The sequence below is a fragment of the Molothrus aeneus genome, chromosome 6 (assembly GCF_037042795.1).
Source record: "Molothrus aeneus isolate 106 chromosome 6, BPBGC_Maene_1.0, whole genome shotgun sequence".
Classification (NCBI taxonomy): domain Eukaryota; kingdom Metazoa; phylum Chordata; class Aves; order Passeriformes; family Icteridae; genus Molothrus; species Molothrus aeneus.
This window is the reverse complement of record NC_089651.1, coordinates 17453738-17473786: the sequence shown is the minus strand read 5'-3', so window position 1 is coordinate 17473786 and position 20049 is coordinate 17453738. Positions and strand designations below refer to the sequence as shown.

Sequence of the window (20049 nt, the reverse complement as noted above, 5' to 3'; positions counted from 1 at the left end):
GTTTACTCTTTTACAGTAACTTAATTATGTGTAGTAAAAATGTAGTGAACACTACTAGTATTAAAATATTTGTAGTAAGTATTAATCTGCTTTCAGTGACACCCCAAGAAGTCTTAAAAGCATATAGCAAAGGTGGGCAGTTTTTGGAGGTCTCCTGGGATATAAACACCATACTTCTTCTCCCCTTTGTGTAAAATAGGTGTAAGAATATATGTAATGTCTAGTTCATATAGTCACATTTTTTTCAAAATCTTCATGAGTTGACTGGATTCAGAAAAGATGTAAAAAAAAAATTGGAAACTGACATTATGGTGAGAAATTTTAAATACCTTATATAAACAGGCAAAGATGAACTAGTGATGTGATTGCAGTGCTTAAAAAGAGAGCAGGAAGGAAGAAGGGTTGTGAGAGAAAAGGGCTGTGTAATTGATCCAAGAGCTAAAAACCCAAGTTAGATGTATCTGGTGGTAGGATGTTGTTGTACAGCAGCACAGTAGATTCTTTTTCTCTAAAGAATAAGACCTGACTTTTTGCTTCAAGGAAATGGTCAGGTTCAGTGACCAGCTTGGGTTTGAGGCAGGACTCAACAATCTGTGGTTTGTGTAGTGCTGCAGATCACGGTCATTTGTCCTGGTAATTCCTTTGGTCTTGAAACCCATTATAGTTTAAAGAGTGCCTTATAAGTTCCAGATGAAACTCATGTTAGCTAACTCCTAGGAGCTCAGAAGGTGACAAGAAAATGCCACTCCATGGGCTGTGTACAGCCAGGGGACATAATTCTCTCATGGCCACTGTGAAATTACCACGTGCCAGCTTGGCAGTACCACAGTGTCAAAGTCATGGTGCTCCCCATGCTGGGCACTGAGGAGAACAGCAAAGGGCTCCCACAGATCCATTTTTGCCACTCTGCATAGCTGGTTCTCACATGTATCTTTCAAAACTGTGTGGGAATACACTACTGCAGAGGTGCAGCAAAGACAATCCCATCATGGTTAATTACGTAAAGCTCTTTGCAGTTGAATAGAGCTATCTAAATGCCAGCTTGGGGGGTTTCTGTGTAATAATCATTATCTCTAACATCCCTAATCAGTAGAGTGTAATCACTGATTGGAGGATTAGGGTGATGCAGGGGATTTTCTGCAAGGGAAATCCCAGCCCAGGTTTGCTGTTTGCATTCTGTCTCCTAAGGCTCTCAACAAAGGCACAGCAGAGCAACCACGATGCCATATAGGACAGAGTTTTTCCTGATGGGAGACATCAGTCATTGGCTGAGCCATGGTCTGTGTCTGTATGTGGAGGGAAAACAGCAGCCTCACAAAAAAAAGTGCCATGTAAAAAACATGACAGTAACAGAAATCATAATGAGCCCTTGTCCCCTCTGCATTTGCACTCCTTTATTTGTAAAAGTATTTTTCAGAGCCTGAGTAGTGGTTAAAGCAGTAGCTTTCACTCTCTGGCATAGTTCTTAATTTCTCCCAAGATTTAAGCTAGAGACCCACCCCCATTCTGCATTCATCAGGTACTATTGTGTATGGCAGCTTTGGCTGAAAAAAGGAGGAAAAAGTTTTTCCAAGGAACCACATTTAGATGGCATTTGACTTTTGTGGGATTGGCCAGTCACAAATCAGAGGGGAGTTTTGACAGGGAGTGTGGATGCCCAGAGCACAGAGTGACTTGTGAGTGGTGATTGTCTAAGTATGAAAGGCCTGAGCACCTTTTGAGGAAGGTTTTCTTTTCCAAAGCCTTTGTGCCTTGAGAAATGGTTTTCCTCTTTTTAACAGAAGCCTACCATTTTCAAGACACTGGAAACAAGGGAAAAGCTGAGTTTTTCCCTTCCTGTCTTTTAAGGGGAAGTTGCAGTTTTGGCTGATGCCTGAGCTGCTCACGTTACCAATAAAGGAGTTGGGTTAAGCTGCAAACCTCCAAAGTGTTTGAGAGGAAAGGCACTGGACTCATTTTGCAGTCCTAGTAAGCCTCTAGGTCAGGGAGCTGTTTCAAATCAGAACATTCTATTGATTTCTTTTTAATACCTTCAGCTAACCAAACTCTCAGCCTCTTCAATAGCGTTTCAAACCTTAAAAGGATCAGAAACACAAGCAGATGAATTCTGTGTGTCGTGACTGAAGACTACAAAAGCTTACAAAGTGATTTTCAAACATGACTAAAATTCTGATAGTTTAGGAGGTAAGTTGCCCTGAATTGCATTAAACTCCTTACCCACCAGGACTGGTTAAAGTCACAGGTGGAGATCATTAGAAAATGAGAAACAGGCATTAATTTTTAAAATGTTGCTTCATCCTCAACATCTTTGTGATCAATATTTGAGCACTTCTACTTTTAACTAAGCGGGCAGTAATTCGAGAGGCATGCAGAAAACCTATTAGCTTCACTAAAGTGAGCAAATTCAGCTCACTTTTGCTGCTGTGTAATGCCTTTTCATGTCTGTTTAGACCACTGTAACTAAGAAATTTGACCCATCTCCCTATTCTCAGTCATTGGTTCTATTAGATCAAGCCATACTTCAGAATTACTACTGGAAACCACCACCCATTAAACATGATTTTTAGAACAAAAATATATTATTCATCACTTTTTACAGTGATGGTGGAAAAATGTATGTAGAAGGCCCCCTACTCTGTCTCTAGTTCTTTCCCCCATTCACAAAACCAGAAAACAAGGCTTTGCTAAAACACTGCAACAAGGACTGAGTATCTGTTTATTTTCACAAACCCTATCCCAGCCTTACTGAGTCTGCAGGAATTTGGTAAAGTAGATAAGGCCTACTTAGCCTTCAATATTGAGAATAATGTAAAATATGTACAAGTGTCCAACTCCTTTTCAGGAGTTGCACTGTTGCACTGAGATAGAAATTTTTAAAATAGATTACTCCCTTTTAAAATGTGTTAGTCTGGGTACTCCAAAATAAGCACTGTTAGTTTGTAATTATTTCTAAAAAAATGTAAATGTTGAAAGTAGGAACAGAAGTAAGCAATTAGGCAAACTTGTGTAATTTTATCACTTAACTTGTGAAGAGAACAAGACAGGAGTGTAAATGTGACCAAAAAATGAATGTGGTTGTAGCAAGAATCAAGGCTTCAATGCTTCCATGCCTGGCATTGGCAGAACATCAGCCTTTGTGATAGAAATGACTGCAACAATCTGCTGGTGACAGACATTGTCCTTCATGTGCCCTGAACTTTCTCAGTCCTCCAGGTGCAGGCCTGTCTCCAACTATCCCTGCTTAGAAACCTTGCCAATTTTCAAGATAACATTGCTCTCAAATCTAAAAGGACTCTAAAAAAAGTCCTCCATATTCCCCTTTCTTCTAATGGTCCCTCATTTCCCTCAACAATTTGGCTGCTTACTGTTTGGCTGCATCAACCTGGGATAAATCAGTTGCTTGTCACATGATTCAAAATCACTCCTGCACTCTCTCTTTCCTACTGGACATCCATAGTGAAGTCTCTGAGTTTATTGAGCTCTCAGCTTATCTGCCTTTCTGGCTTCTGGACCCCTTTGCTGAAGTGGTGATCCATTCAATCCCATTGCTGCTTGTTTCCTCATTCCTGCATCTTTGACCATGGATCAATGCCCCTGCTCCCTAGAGATGCCAGTGCTAGGACTTGGCCTTCACTGAGCAGTGCTCCCTCCCTTGCTTCTGCGCTCTCAGGTCTCTGTGGTGTTAGAACTCTGCTGCATTCATCACCTCCTCTTGATTAGGGCTATGGATCATCCGCTGCTTAATCCCATTGCTCATCCTTCCTTTGTCTTCCAATGATATTTCTTCCAGTTAGTTACAGACATTATTTCTTCCAGTCCCAAGACCATTGATCCTGTGTTATGTCCTTTATTTATACCTTGAACTTCTCTTAGCCCATTGCTGTGTCTGCTGTGCTCTTGTACAGAGAATCTGTGTGGGCAGGCAGTGTCCAACTGCAGCTCATCTTTGCAACTGCATCCCTTCCTATTCTCACCTTGTGGCTTACTAGGAATTTTTTCTCTTTGGAGTCCCAATCCTAGCTCATGGCCTAGCCAGCTCCTGCTTCACAGGCTCCATAGGAGCAGCTGTCCTCAACCTGTTAGCGAGCACTTGGCTACAAAACCCGTGCTTCATCTTCATCTCCGTAGTCTGTCAGACTGACACCTTCAGCCATGCATTATTATGAGAAGAAGGAGTCTAGTTCTGATTTATGCAAACTTGTGTCACTTGTGTTTGGCCAGAACATCACTCAAATGTCTCAGCCCTTACCGCTGCACACTCTACATCACAGATGAGCCACATTTTTAAGGCTTGCTGTTTACAAGCTGTCACTTCTCGCTGTCTATCAAAGAGCTGCCTCCTGACTCTAATGATGACAGCCTGCAAGACCTTCTTCTTGTTAGATTTCTAAATAAACCAGCCTTCCTCAAATGTATGCCATGTATTCCAGGCTGCTCCTACTCACTTTTGGGACCTGTTACACATGGATCTCCTGTTTTCTGTGCAGCAACATAGAGGAAAAAAAGAAAGGCACAAACTTTTTTTCTAGTTTCATGTCAGTCTGTAGAAAACGAAACCTGTAATCTTAAAAATCAAACATTTGCAAGTGGAGGATTGAGTCCTGCCACAGACCAAATCAAAATTCGAAGCAGAAACTTGGAAGGATAGATGTTAGTGCAGGAAAGTTTTCTGACTTTTCCCTGACAGAAGAAAAACTCTGCTGTGAGCACTGACATGTCTCTATCAAGGAGTACTTTCTGAGTGCTTGAAGCATCATAAGATGCATGAGGCAGCAGCATGTGACACCTCTGCCCTCTATGGGTCTGGAGTGGCACATTTTGTGTGTGCAGCAAGAGCTGAACACCGCAACTCTACTACAGCCTGAACTCTACAGCTGTTATAAACAAAGGAAAATACTCCCTCAAGCCAGTGTAAACATCAGGACCTCGATTAGGTCCTTGGCCCTGGTGATGCAGATGTCTGCATGATTATGAGTCTCTCAGCAACAAGAGAAGTGGTCTCTACAGGGATGCTAAAAATACCCTTCAGGCTTACCTAAATTCACATTTTAAAAAATAAGATCTTGGCAAGTAATTTTGGGACGAGGTAGGTGGCTGGCATAGCCCCAAAAAAGTGTGAGGTACTTTAAATGGCAGAGAGCAGTTCTGCAGCCCAGTGTTGTCTTGTTTACTCATTGGTGCTGAAGTGTCTTAAATCCCAACAAATTCATACTTTTGCATAAGGGCAACAGATGGTGTATACATCTATGTGGTAACGAGTCCCAGCTTATTTCCTATCACAAGAATATACCAGTTCCCAAGGGGAAGATGGCCACAGAGCCATTCCCTTACCACTGTGTTTCTGTACCTTTCATCCCACTACTAAAGTCAAACAGACCCTCTGATTTAGCAGTGTTGTGATATCTGCACACACTGTGTCGTTGTAGGCAGACACTTACAGCACAACTGTTAGAGCATCAGATGATGACATTAAAGAACTGCACCACAGAGAGAAATACACCTTTTGCTGATAGGCAAAGACTTTCAAAGGTGATTGGTAATTAATAGCTTAGTGAAAAACTCGCCTTGTTTATTCCAGTCATGATCCCAGGAGTAGTGTGCTATAGAGACCCCAGTGTCTTCATCTCTTGGGTGCTGTACCTGTATCTTTTTTCTGGACAAGCTGCAAACAACTGTTAAAAATCTGGTCAGTCAATAACTCAATCTCAGTACTTGTCTGAGGTTGTCCAGTTTCAGCTCCTGCAGTATCTTCCCACTGCAAATAGGGGCCTTCCCTTCCTGCATCAACATTAGCTGCATACAAGGCCATGTTTAAACTTAATAAAAAAGAGTAGAGAGGGGGGTCTGTTTTGAGTAACGCTGAGGAAGTACTGTATTCCTTTAAAATTTAAAGCCTCTGCTGGTATGATCAAAATGCACTGAGTGTCAGGCTCCAGAAGGCAAAGTCACAACAGGCAGTGATGGATCACGCTTACGGTATCACCTCGGTTCATCTTTTTCCAGTTCAGATGCTGTGGAGTCTCCAACTACACGGACTGGTTCGAAGTGTACAACACAACCCGGGTGCCAGACTCCTGCTGCTTAGAATTCAGTGAGAACTGTGGGCTCCATTCCCCAGGGACCTGGTGGAAAGCGGTGAGTAGCTCTGCAGCACACGGCAGCAGCTGCCTTGCAGCCCAGGTGAAGGGCAGGCAATAGTGATTTGCAAGGCTGCACAGATGATAAGCTATGCACCTCATTCTATCCTAATTCACCTTTCATCAGGTGCTTTCAGAAGACTCCTATTGAGCTGTGGTCTTTGACCTCCAATGAAACCCCCTATTTAATTATTTTTATGAGCTGGTTTCCTTTCAGTAGGCTCTAAGCTGTTGTTTTACACTGCAGACAGGTACATTCCAACACTGATCTGCAGTGCAGACTAGTGACATCAAGCTAGGAAATGGCAGGAATGCCCTTTTTAGTGTCCCACCTACTGGGTCAGGCAGCAATAAAGGCAAATGGTTCATGCACACACAGGCCCTGGAGCAGCAGCTGTAGCTTATCACAGCCTAGGTAGTCCTGAGGCAGGAGGCGTGGGAGAGCCTTGAGCACTCTTCTCCCACCAGGAGCTCTGGTTTGGGGACCTCCACTGCACAGAAGAGTGGGAACTGTTCCACTGAGGTGCCAGCAGCATTTTTTTTTTTGAGTTTCTGCACTTGCCTGTAATCAAATTCAAAACTCTATGGGATAATTTCCCTACAATGGCCTCAGCAAGATCTTTCTGGAACAGACAGTCGGAGCCTAAATATGGCTCTGAAATTACCTCAGCAATTCTTTGTGCTAATTACAGGTAGTGCAATTACACAGGAGGGGTGTAGGCCACCTGATGAAGTGGAATTATAACTAAGTTTTGCTGGTTCTAATGGTTTGTGAAGACAATGAGTAAAGCTGTCTTGGCCACTTTCTAGTGAGATTTCATACGCATGGATTTGTACTCACAGAGGCTGAGTTCACATCAAACACAGCTTCCTTATACTTCTTGAGTAGCTCCAGGTAATTTTTTTAATTTAAGGAATGAAAAGTTCTTCTTCTCTTTTATTCAGGGTAGCAAGAAAATCAGTGCAGGTTAACCCTGTGGCTTCTGATGGCCATTAATACTTCTTCCTCTATACGTATGTAAAAGCCCCTAACTGAAGGCTGAATGATTCATGGCTATGACCATTTACAAGACAGGGGGCCCTGTTTTTGCACAAGGTTGTCTTACAGACATCATAATTTAAAGAAAGGTTTCACTTGGGCCAATTCCACCCTCCCCAAAACTGGACCAGTAAAACTGGGCTACAGCTACTGCAGAATTTAAAGCATGAAGAAAATAATGGAGGAGTGCCCATACTGCAGTTTGAAATGGCTGGAAATGGTATGAAATAGGCCCATGTGCAGCAGCAGCAGCTACTGAGCCACTCACACTGGGACTGTTTGGTTTCATGTCTGTATGTATTATAAGAAATGTTTATTTCCCTGAAACGTGGAGAAAATGAAAACCTCATTGTAGGGTTCTAACTGCTTCTGGTTGGGTTTTAGAGAGAAAACAGGACCCAAACCCAGTGCTTGTTTATTTGTAGTAGTTTAACCCCAGCTGGCTACTAAGCCCCACACAGCTGCCTGTTTACTTTGCCACCAGTGGGATCAAGGGGAGAGCAGGAAAGTAAAAGTGAGAAAAGAGTGGGTTGAGATAAAGACAGTTCAATAGGGAAACCAAAAAGCCGTGCTCTGTGTAACTCCTGCTCAATGACAACAAAAAATATCTCCAGATATCAACCCTGTGTTCAGGACAAATCCAAAACACAGCCCCATACCCATCACTATGAAGAAAATTAACTCTACCCCAGCCAAAATCAGCACACTATTTTTAGTTTCTGGCTGGATTTATATGGAGCAGTGCTCATGCAGCATTTTGGAGGTGCGCTGTTTTGTGTCTGGGATTAGTACTCCATGTTCAAGCTTCAACCCAAAAATATATTGTAGTTGCTCCAGCACTGAAATGATAATCCAGGCTACCTAGCAGCTAGGTCCGATCCATTTTTTCTCTGGCTGTATATTCCTGGGAGTGTAGAGCTGTATTTATGGCCAATACAATATTCTTGTTTTGTTTTTCTTTTTAGCCTTGCTATGAAACTGTGAAAGTATGGCTCCAGGAAAACTTACTGGCTGTGGGAATCTTTGGACTGTGCACAGCTATGGTGCAGGTACAGTTTAATATCAATTTTCAAATCCTAAATAATTGTAACTAACTAAGTAACCACAGATTCAGAAATATACTGTGCCCAAGCAGGTTTTAAATCTTGCAGAATTTTTGTCTACCATCATGCAAAATTATTAAGTACTTTGAGTTTTACTTCAGTTAAAATACTGTGTACAAGGCACAGAACTAGGATACTGCACAGTGTTTTATGATGCACTGCAAAGAGCTGGCACTATATCAAGTGGTTTATATAAGACTGAAACTGGAACTTGGGAGGGGAGACTGGACTCCAGACACCTAATCAGGGCAGGATGAAGTGCATTTAGGGTGCCTGTATTTGTCCAGTTATTCTCCAGAGAGGACTTAGGCTAAATAGCCAACTTCAGCATAGTCTAGAGGTAACTTAAGTCTTCAACCTCATCCCTCAGGCCAGGGTAAATTAGAAATCGGGATGTGGTGCCCATTAGTGAGCCCTGCCAATAAACCCATGCTCCCTTACTATGATTGGCATAGACATGCCTATCAGATTTTTGAGTTGCAGTCCTTTCCACTGTGACTTTGGTCAGAGAAGAATCTGTTGTCCACCACTTTGTCTCTTACGTGCCGGTGCCTTTAACCCAGCCTGCTGTGGTTGTGCCAGTCTAAGCACCAGTGGCACAGCCTGAGGATACACAGGGGAAAGTTGTGCTGGAGCTCAGGCTGGTTCAAAGTGCCTTTCCTAAATTCAGTGAAGATCTAGATTTAGTTTCCAGCTCCCCCTCTCTCGAACCCAACATGCAAGCACAAAGGATGGCATTGCTGAGCTAATTAACACCGTGTAACTGCAGATTAACTCATGGTTGTTTGGTTTGGTTGGGTATTTTTTTTTTAATTTGCCTGCTATGCCACTAGCAGCAGCAGGAGAGAGCCTGGGATCAGTATTCTACTCACATTCCCAATAATGACAGATTAGGCAGAATGGCACATATCTTACTCTCTCATATGTCATTTATTGGCTGCAACTTACTAATGCAAATGCCTGACGCCTCACAGGCCCAAATTCAGTAGAGTTCTGGGGCTTGTTCCAGTATAATAAGCAGATATGCTTAGAGAAAAAAAGCACAAGATCATATGGCAGACAGGCAATTTATGACTGTTGTTAATATATTACCACAATTAAGAAAACCAAACAGCTTTTGAGCATCCATTCAGCATTTAGGGTATCTTTAAAGGATACACTAAAAATCCCCAGCACTCCATGGTCAGTCCTTCTCATAAATACCCTAAGTATATTAAATTTCTAAGACAATACTATCTTTCTGACAGAAAGACATTGCTAGTTTGCATGGGTGGAAGCACTTCAGACAATTTAAAAATGCAAATTCATATTCCTAGTAAATGCTGTGCAATGCAGGGAAAACACCTCAGAACACAACAGATTTTCAGTCTGCCTTCCAGCTGCCTGGTGCAATTGAATCTACCTGATGACAAAAGTTTCTGTGTACTGTCACCTGAAATGAACTGAGCCCCCTCTCTTGCTGCTGTTTCAGTTTTGTTCTGGCCCATAGCATGTGGCAGTTTTTCATGTTAGCATCTTAGAGAATCATACAGTCACATAATTTGAAGGATATAACAGCACATGCAACAGAAGAATCTTCCTCAGTTGTGCATGCTTCAAACTATAAACCAAGTTCAGCCACTGCTGTTTTGTTACGTAGCTGTCCGTGAAGGTGGATACTTCCAAAAGGCCAGTGTTTGCTACAAACAGCACACCAAAACCTAATAATCTGATTTCACTATAGAAGAGTGAGACTTGAGGAAGATTAACAACTTTATAATCACTTTTTCTTCATAAATGTAATTTTGTGTGTGTTTATATTCATATATTCCTTCAAAGTACTCATTAACAGGAACTATTACTCATGTAAAGACTAAATTTGAAGTGGTCAGATTAAGTACTTAAAGCAGAATTCATACCCTAAAATTTTCTACCTGGCAGACCTTCATTTCAGTGACAACTCTTACAGTGGTGTTGCAAAGGGAAAGTAACAACCACTTAGTACATTCATATGGGTACTTCAGCTGGAAGGAAAATAAGACTTTCTCCCCCATCCCTTTTGATGAAGTAATCCACCAGAGACAGCACAACAGGTCAGTGCTTAGCTGGGAGAAGAACCCCCACCCCCCTGCTGCTTCTCTTGAATAGGCTGAGTAGAAAAACACATCCATTGTTGATGAGGCATTGATGGCCATGATTAATGCATGTTCAGTCTCCAGTGATTCCCCCACGGGGACCTGAGCACACATACACTTGGAAAAGTAAAGTACAGTCAGGTAAACCACAGCATCCGTAGGGCCAAGGATTAACCCAATGTCTTTCAAAACAACAGCTAAAGGGACAACCACAGAATACCCACACAACTGTGGATTGCTACTGTAAAATATTTTCAAGCAAAAGGCATCCAAATTTTTTTCAATATACCTCTTTCCAGTATCTGGTGGCTGCTTTGATGGAGAAATCAACTCTCCCCTGCTCTCACTGTCCATTCTGTAAGGCAGCAATATGGATAAGGACAAAAGGCAGACAGACTCTAGGAATAGAACAAGGACATGAACAGGCAGGAAAAGCAGTATGTGATATGTCCTCCTGTGGGTGAACAAAACTAGTGTCATGCTTTTCTCTTTTTTTCTTGTTGTTTCCATAAATAGGGTTTTTTTACTTACTGAAAAACGATTGTTTGTTGTTTCTTTTCTCTTAGATTCTCGGACTCACCTTTGCAATGACCATGTATTGTCAGGTAGTCAAGGCAGACACCTACTGTGCATAGATACCATTCCCAATCTTTCTGCTTCTCCTCCAAAGGACACAGGAGAAATCTCCTTCATGCTCATTCATCTGACCTTCTCCCCCCCCTCTTTGTACTATAAACTGTGTATAATGCTATATTTCTGAAGATTTTGTGAATCACCCCACTTTACTGAAGGAGGAAGAAAAGAAAAAGTCAGTACTTGAACTGGCACAGGTAAGAAGCAGCCTTGTCTTTAAGCAGAGGAAAACCAAAAAAGCAATGTTTCCTTTTCCATTGCCTGTGGCAAGGCAAGAGAGGCTGCTTACAAGGGGCTGACTGCAAAAAAAGAAAAGATGGCACTGAGGCACCTCTGCAAAAGCTGCCAGGCTGCCTTCCTGCATTTCCCAGTCTGGAAGAGAGGATGTAGAAAACAAATGTTCTTCAGCAAGAAGGTGCAGAGTAGCTAGGACTGAATGCAATTGTAATTTTACTACAGTTTGCACATAGCTAAAATGTCAAGATCAAGGAGCCCTGCCTCCAAGTGTCTCAAGATGATTTTGTAGCCAGGAGAGGATCATCTTCAGAAGCGCATTGTTTTAAAGGAGTATTTTTAATCTTACGTGCCGCAGAGTCAGGCTTTTGATCAGAATCTGTACAGCGAGATCCTGGCTGTTAATGGAAAACAATATTGGACATTGCCTCACTTCCTAATTGCCAGTGGCATATAGATGGTTGACTGCATATGTTATATATATTACATTCATAAACACATACTTTTCTGAAAGGAGGTGAAAATACCCAGCATCTAACCTCAGAAAGAGGAAACCTTTCTATCCTATTTTACATTCCAACTGAAATAACCAAGTATTATTTCTTGTACAAGGCACTATCACTTATACCTCTGGGAAACAAATAATTACTTTCAGCTGTATCTTCATTTCAGTAAACAACTTGTGAGTGGGCTCTCTCTGTCAGTCTACTATGGTTTTATTTATCATCCCTGTTTCAAGTAAGTCTGCCAAAAAATATCACTCATTTCCATGCTTGAAGATGTATACAAAGCTGTCAGCTGTTCCTTCCCTGAATGTCACCATTTCATTAATTTACTTTGGGATAACATCATCTGCAGGTATGATAGACTTTGCCTTGCTGAAGAAAAATCTTTTGCACATTGCTCATTCTTCTGAGAGTTATTAAGACTTCAGATGCTTTTATGCTTACCTTTTTTTTTCCTCCCAGCTGCACGCTGACAACAGCCAAGACACATCAGTCTCTGTTAGAACTGGAGTCACTTCTCAGTGCTCTTTTTCAGATGCATTTTTCTTCACCTAGCTGCTGGTTAGAATATAATCCACACTTTCTAGAATATCATGGAATCACAGAAATATGCAGAAATCAAAACCATTACTTTCCTTAACTAGGGAACAGCCACTCATTGATAACTGAAGTAATTGATGTAGTACCGTCCTATGCACGTCTTCTGGTGATGAGGGTAAAAATCAGATGTGTGTCCTATTGTTCAAACAAATAGTTCCCTGCCAGCAAACAGCTCCAGGTAGTGCATGTGTGCCAGGGAGAAGCTGAAGCACCCCAGGGAAAGGACACAGCAGGGAACAGGCAAACAGAGCAATGCAGATGGCCTGCTCCCTTCAGCCAGCATTTGAGGAGCTCTCAGCCACTGTCACTTAGAGCAGAGAGCTGACCATGGAGCTCTGTTTTCCCAGGAAGCTGAGTGCAGCCATTCCTGCACAATGGAAGCATGCAGCAAGCTCACAGGGAAAGTCACCTTACTTACAACAGCAGGTCTCAGCTCTGAGTGACATTTTGCATGCTTTGATTTAAAGATAATTTCCAGCACAGAGCTGGACTTGCCAACCCACAGCCTATTGAACAATCTCCTTTACACCCAGAACTAACCCTTTTCTGGACCTGCATTATTTGACAGATTCACTCTCACTCAACAGATTTGGGAGATTTTTTTTGTCTCTGCTGATTTCCTGCAGTCTTCTCACTCTCAGGCATGAGCTACTCCATATTTTCTGGGAAATTGCTTAGGACAGCCTGGTGTTTAAAAGAGCAATTATTTTCCAAAATTTTACCCCCATGGGGCATTTAGCTCTGCAGGCTAAGGTAAAAGTAATGTATTAATTCTGTGCATTTTATGTGGCTTCCCAATCACTATTACAGCAACCTCCCCAGCACTAAAGGATTTTACTGTCATGCAAACAAGCCCCAACATACCCAAGCTGAGCAAGTAGCCCACACACAGGTGCCCTGTACTCCAAAGCAAGAGGCTCGCTCGTGTTGCAGTCACCAGTCTCCCTGCTCTCTGCTTCTTGAGCCCAGGCTGACCTGCAGACTGTCCTGCTCTGCAAAAGATTGTGTGAGTTTGTTCCTTCCCTCTCTCTACTCTCTTCTTTTCTTAACCTGCGCAGATACAATTCCAGGTTAGCTGTACCATTAGTTCTTGCCTTGGTTTATAGTTTGTACACAGGGGTGCTTCTGCTGACAACTCAGAGGAGTTTCTACCACTGAAAAGCAGCATGACACAGTGATGAATACATTCATAAAACATTGATTTTTTTTTGAGACAGATAAAAGGTAGACAAGTCTATTTGTAGTGATCCCTGCCATTAAAAATTAACACAGAGACAGCAGGCTGATGATGGTTCAGTTGATGGGAGCAAACCATTGTGCAGAACTCCCACAGAGAGCAACTCTTATCAATTTGCTTGATGGTGTGATGTAGGAAAAAGAGAGATCACAGACCCTTCTCCTGTGAGTCTCACAGTAATATGTGCTGAGCTCTTACAGAATGCTTCTAGACTTCAGCTAAAGCTTCAGTGGAAACAAAATATGAGAAGCAGACTGGAGACAAGTCACATTTTGTGGTTTCCTCTAATCATTTTCCCCAGTTTAGGTGTCTTTACAAGATAAACTTCCTTGGTTTTCAAAAACAAGTACCTAAAGGGAATACCTCTAAGCAGCCCTCACTTTGTAAATCCCAGTCACTGCAACAAAAACATACAGTTAGGGGAAAAAAATAAAACAAAAAACCACAAACAAACAAACAAACCTCCAAGCAGACAAACAAACAAAAAAAACCCCTCCAGGTCACATATTGCTGGTAATAATTCCTTTTAAAATACTCTTCCACTACCAAGATGCTACTGCAACTTGTTCATAATTTGAACTGGACTGTTTTGTATATTTGATGTTATTAACTCTCTCCACACAGACCAAACAGCTGTTAGAGTGCTTACAGCATTACCAGCACAATCCAATTTCATACCTCTGAACATACTGCATATAACAAGCCTCAGACTTACCATATTTTCTTAAGATCACTGCATCCTTTCTCTGCTGACAAGGTCAGAAGATTTTGTGATGTGTAACAGCAACAATCTTTTAAAAAAAAACCAAAAAGCCAAAAAAAGAGACAGTTCCATTTTACACATTAAACTGGTTGATTATATATAAGTAACCTGTAGTACATAATATCCATTTGAAAGGCTGCTGATATTGAATGCAGGCAGAGCAACACAGAAGTCATTCCAATTGCTTCTATTAGTGTCTTGTCACTTTTAGTAAAGCCTTTTATATTATTGTGACTTCTTATCTTTAAACATGAAGGAGGACTCAATACATTTAAATTAAAGACAGAACCAAAGGCAATAAAGGAGCACTCCTAATTTATTCTCATGGCTGTTTCTGCTTAATAACAAGATATGAAGGCACAGGGCATATGACTGAACCTACTGAATTCAGCAGCATCAGGACTTAGCTTTTTAGATTCAGTCTAAATATCCTTTTGGCTTTTCATTTTCACAATTATTTAATAAAAAAAAAAAAAACATCCAAACCCATATATTTAATAGAATATGGTTTATTTTCCTGTACTGTCACTAGCAGCCAAATCTTATTACTTGTACAACAGAAGTACTTAGCTCCTCATCATACAGTGCACAATCACTGAAATACACTTCTATTTCTGTTCTATGAATAGTTCTTTGGTCTCCCCCCTCAAATTAAACAAACTCATAAAAGTTTATTCTTTGATCAATAATTAGCATTTAAATGCAGCATTGTAGGATTTATCACATGGAGAGGAAGGGACTGCACAGAAGCTGTAAAAAATCCTCTGTCTTGCATCATCAATAGGGCTGCTTAGGGAATCCACCCAAACCCTGACTTCTTACAAACCGATGAGAACTGGTCACACTGAGTACACACTGAGTGACTGGGCTGCCTCTTACACCTTCCCAGGGCAGGACAAAGTCACAGCCTTTCATTTAGCCCGTGGCTTCCGTGTTGTGCTATAAATGGGGCACCAAAGGTAAGCAACAGAAACCAGCAGTTGATTGTGGCATTATTTAAACACAGACTCCTTATTTACTCTAATTTATCTGCAAGAATTTGCTAAGTGTAAATTATCTGCATAGATACTGAGTTAGACAGTTAAAAAACACGTTGGGATTTGCCATAGGAAATCTTGTTTGGATTCCATTTTGAATTCTCCTCCCTTGTCACTGGTCTCTTACCACAGTGGGCAGTCTCCTCTGTTCTTTGGATTTTGTTGCTGCAATTACAATGGTACATTTTTGTGCATTCATATAAAGAACAAAATTTAAAATATACCTTTTATTTTTAAAAAGTTATTAAATATTCTTTAAAGTTTACAACAGAATGTCTTTTGTATTCTTTATAAGCAACTGCACTACAAGCTGAACAGTGATTCTATACAGACCCAGAGATGTGTGTGTGTGCAAGTCTAGGCAAACACACACACATACTGTATGCAATTTAACAAAACCCTACAGTGTTCTACTTCTTTGTCATTTCTCATTACCTTTTATTTGACCTATTCTTCCTTACAAATTTATTGTTATTATTTATGTGGCTTACCTATTCCCAGTTGAATGTACACCTCTCCTTTTAAGGGCAAGCTACCTGAAATTATGTGATAGTCAATATCAATTCAGAAACTACTGGGAGATCAGGTTTCATGTTAAAAAAATACTCAGACCCAAACCAAATTATTTTGTGTTCACAACTTGTCTGTTACTGAAAACTTTGAAATAAAAGGACTTCCCTTTTTCTGAGGTAGTTGCTTACATTCAGAAAATACATAGTAAACCTTGAAAAATTAACACCAGAATGTTTTTAAATTGAACAACTAGGAACTTGCACTGTGTCAAATCAGAAGAATGTCTGGTTAGCCAGGTATGTTATCTGCAGTCATGTCTAACACTGCCTTTTTTTAAACAATTTGTTGTACCCTACAGGTCAAATATCTTTGCAAGTGAAATTGCCTCTGAACTGTACATTCTGAACAACACTAGTGTAGTGTAATGGTTAATGTAGAGACCCAGAGGTTTTAGAGGTTATTGCAGGAAGCATCATAAGGGATAACCCACATATTTGATGGAAGTTTCTTACAGCTCCCTCACTTTAGGAGAGATGTTTACATTACTTGAATTGTCTTGATCCCATTAAGTGCACCACTAGATGGTCTCATCAGCCACATCTATCTTTAATCCCTTTCTGATTCTGTGAAACTTTACACTTTAGTCCTGCAGTATAGCAGTGAATTTCACAATTTCTTCATGTTGCATTTAAAAGAATACTTCTTAAATGGATTTTAACATTTTTGCCTTTCAATTTCATTTACTCACCATTGGTTCTGTACTTCAGGAATGATAACTTAATGATGCTTACAGAAATACATGCGCTCAGAGCAGCAGTATTACCTTTACAGCTTAATTTGCCTTTCCAGTAGAGCTTAACCCTGGGTAATTGAGTACCCTATTGATTTTTAAGATCCCATTGTTTCAAACAACTAAGCCCAGTGTACCTTCCCCCAGTAGCTATCCCGTTTGTCTTTGCTTTTGTACTACATCTTGGCACAGACAGAGCTGTTCCTACTTTAATCAACAACCAGATGAGTATTTCACCCTACAATCTGCTATTTTTCCAAAGGACACTTAACACAACCTGGAAATATCAGGCCTAGCTGATTATCCTGGCTGTGTAAAACAAAGTACTTTCTGTCTGCATGGCAATAATTTTCAAAGAAATTTAAGGGCAGCTTATGAAGCTTTATCCAAAGTTTTGTCTTGACACATTAAAAGTGCAAAACACAGAGCCCTATGTTTCTTATCTTACCAGGCTAAAAACCCCAAGCAAATAAGAAATCTGTCATTAATAACTCATCTGGCAAATACCATTTAAAAGACTGTTTTTTCTGAAATCCCATTAGTTGCCTAAGGTAGGTCACTTTACCCTAGGCCTTGCTTCCTTGTCTCTCCCTGCAATAAACTGTTTCCCCATGGAAATACTGTCTGTTCACTAGAAATCCTGGGGTTGGGTGTCCTGCAAGAAGAGCTCAGTTTACATTCCTCCCTCCAAGAGCCAGAAAACATTCACTACCAAATCTACACCAGTGTGTGTTAGACAGCTGAACAGAAGTTCTGTGTCTTAGGATGAGGGTTTTTAATGAAGAAATAGCTGATCAGTTGAACTGATTTTTCAAACAAGTCCTTGGTATCTTTTATGTAGAAATCATTTAGGCAGAGCAGAATATTTTGTTACTACAGAATTGCTTAACAGAGACTTCCCTGTACTTGCAATTAAAGAATAATTTGAAAGGATGGGATAATTATCCACTATAAACTTCGCCTGATATTCCCATGGCACTGCTATTACATAGTTCAAATCACAGGCAACAAAATAAAACATGTAACTGTATTTAGTTAAATACATAGAAAACAAAAATCTATGTAAAGGAAAGTACAGCATAAAAAACTCCCAACTATTAATGTATATTGCATGTGTCTATGTCTCTCATGGACTGTGACAAGAGCTTCAGGTGCAAAGCATTCATCCTGAAGATTAACTAAAAATTACTGGAGAAATACAGGGATTTTGGGAACTTGTTTCTCAAAGTCTGTTCAGATGCACCTCATCATCTCCCTCCTCCACAAATGCCCTTCTTTGGCCCTTAAGCTTAAGTCCATCACTGCTCTTTCCACCTGTACCATTTAAATCTGCTTTTCTGCACACAAAAATGTGTTGTCAGTCACAGTCCCCGTGTGTCAAATGTGGAGAGGATTCAGTTGTTTGTATAAATTTTAGTGCCCAATGGTAAGACATGTTACATGGCTTTACAAAATTCAGGTTTGATACTGATTTAGGAGACCACAGTCTCTACAGAACAGAGCAGAATCAGTACAGTGACAGAGAAATTCATGCAGCCTGGTTGTGGACCTATGTAGTGACTGAATCTGAATTGCTCTTCATGTCCTCAGTTCCCTGATGCAAGCCTGCAAATGGCTAAACAAGCAGTGTTATCAAGCAGAACTGTCACTGGCTGCTTAGCATGCTCCAGACAGACTAATGCTGCAGGGATTCTTTTTCCTTTTTTTTTTTTAACCTAGTTTACCTTGGAAACTTGTTCAGTGTTATTGTATCAGCCACAGATGCAATTAACAGATTCTGATATTATATCTCAGCTTGAATAATAAGCACCCAGGATACAGAGGTAAAAAAATGCCTCATCTTAGAAATGATGCATTTTTGTTCTTTTGAAATGCTCACCTGCACCCATACACTCTTAAGGTGACTTAAGGGGCAGCATATGCATCCCCACAGTTTCTACTGTGGCAGCCCAACTGTCTAAGGTAACTTCTATTAAAAAAAAAAAAAAAAGTGTATTTGTGTAATTCTCAGAGCTCTGATTTTCAGGCTGTCATTTCTCAAGGAACAAACCCTCTCCCACCCTTAAGAGAGTTAGAGCTGTTTGCAAACTCAATTAGGATGAAGCATTTGCAAATACTCCAGGAAAAGAGCACTCCTGCATTGTGTTGATTCTAATGCTTTTTTGGCACCCCACCTCTCACTCCCTAATCAAATACCAGGTCTCTTATCACAGCCAAGGTCACCAAAAGCTTTGTTGTAATCTCAGAACAGCACACAGCCTCCCTCGCTCCCCACCCAAGGGCCCCTGTGTTAATGTCACTGGAAAGCCAAGCTGGCATTAGTTGAACAGGGAGGCTAGAGAGAAGTACAGGGTAAATTCTTCATGCTGTAAGCTCAGCTGCAGGAACTGGACACACAAATACATTAGAAATAGTAATATATCCCCCTAGAAGCCAGAGGTGCTTTGACTATTCTGCTGAGCAGCTAAGTTATGGTCTCTTAAGGGCAGAGTTGCCTCAAAACCTCATGATTGAAAACACTCCTACTTTTGGGGGAAAAACAGAAATTGTGAACTCAGACCTGTGCACAACAGAAGGAATTAAGGCTTTGCAAATGCAAACACAAGAGAGTACATAGACTGAATTGATGTGTCATATAATTACTAACTCACTTTCCCTAAACAAAGTAATTCACCAGCTTGGAAGTACAGCTTGTTGTCATGGAACTTGCTTGATATTTGGTGCTAATAAAAATTGAAGTTTTAAATCTCCCTATGAAGTCCGTGCATTGAAGTTCTTCCCTATTAAACACCTTCTTATTCCTGACTGTGCACCACAGCTGGTTACCCTGACACAAAACATCTTCATTATCAAAAGGTCCTTTGAAATAAGTGCTCACAGGTTTCAAAGAAGAATTATCACAGGAAAAACTGGCACAATTAAAAGCTTGGTGCAAATCACACTCTCTTGTTCCTGATGGACTCAAGACTTAATGTACATGTAAAAAAATCTATGTGCATCAACCCAATCTATGTGTCCTTCTCCAAACCCAGATATTCCAATGCAAGCAATTTTTGCTATGGGTGGCACAGGACTCCAACTTATATAAATATCTGTGCCAGGAAAGGTGAGGAAGAAAAGGGAAAATATAAAGGACAGATAAGAAAAAACCATAAGATTAAGAGAGAAGGTTGGAAATGGACAAAAGACCTGAGCAGTCTGGTTTTCCCCACTGTAAGGTACAAAGATAGAGCAGCATCCCATGAAACATGTGGTGAGCCCATTCAGAACAGGCCCCGTGTCCTGTTCCAGCTGCTTTCCTGTTCTCTTCAGACTGCAATCCCATCTATTCCCCTTCTAGGTG

General features: G+C 40.8%; 1 protein-coding gene across 5 annotated transcripts in view; it reads left to right on the top strand.

Moving 5' to 3' along the window:
• Nucleotides 1-19456, top strand: part of TSPAN4 (tetraspanin 4) — a 420491-nt gene extending 401035 nt beyond the window's left edge. For all 5 annotated transcript variants that reach the window (XM_066552988.1, XM_066552989.1, XM_066552990.1 and 2 more), the window contains 3 exons: nt 6004-6135; nt 8142-8225; nt 10960-19456. In XM_066552988.1, the coding sequence (XP_066409085.1) occupies nt 6004-6135; nt 8142-8225; nt 10960-11028 (285 nt within the window). In that variant the 3' untranslated portion in view covers nt 11029-19456. The remainder of the gene's footprint in view (nt 1-6003; nt 6136-8141; nt 8226-10959) is intronic.
• The last annotated feature ends 593 nt before the right edge of the window (nt 19457-20049 follow it).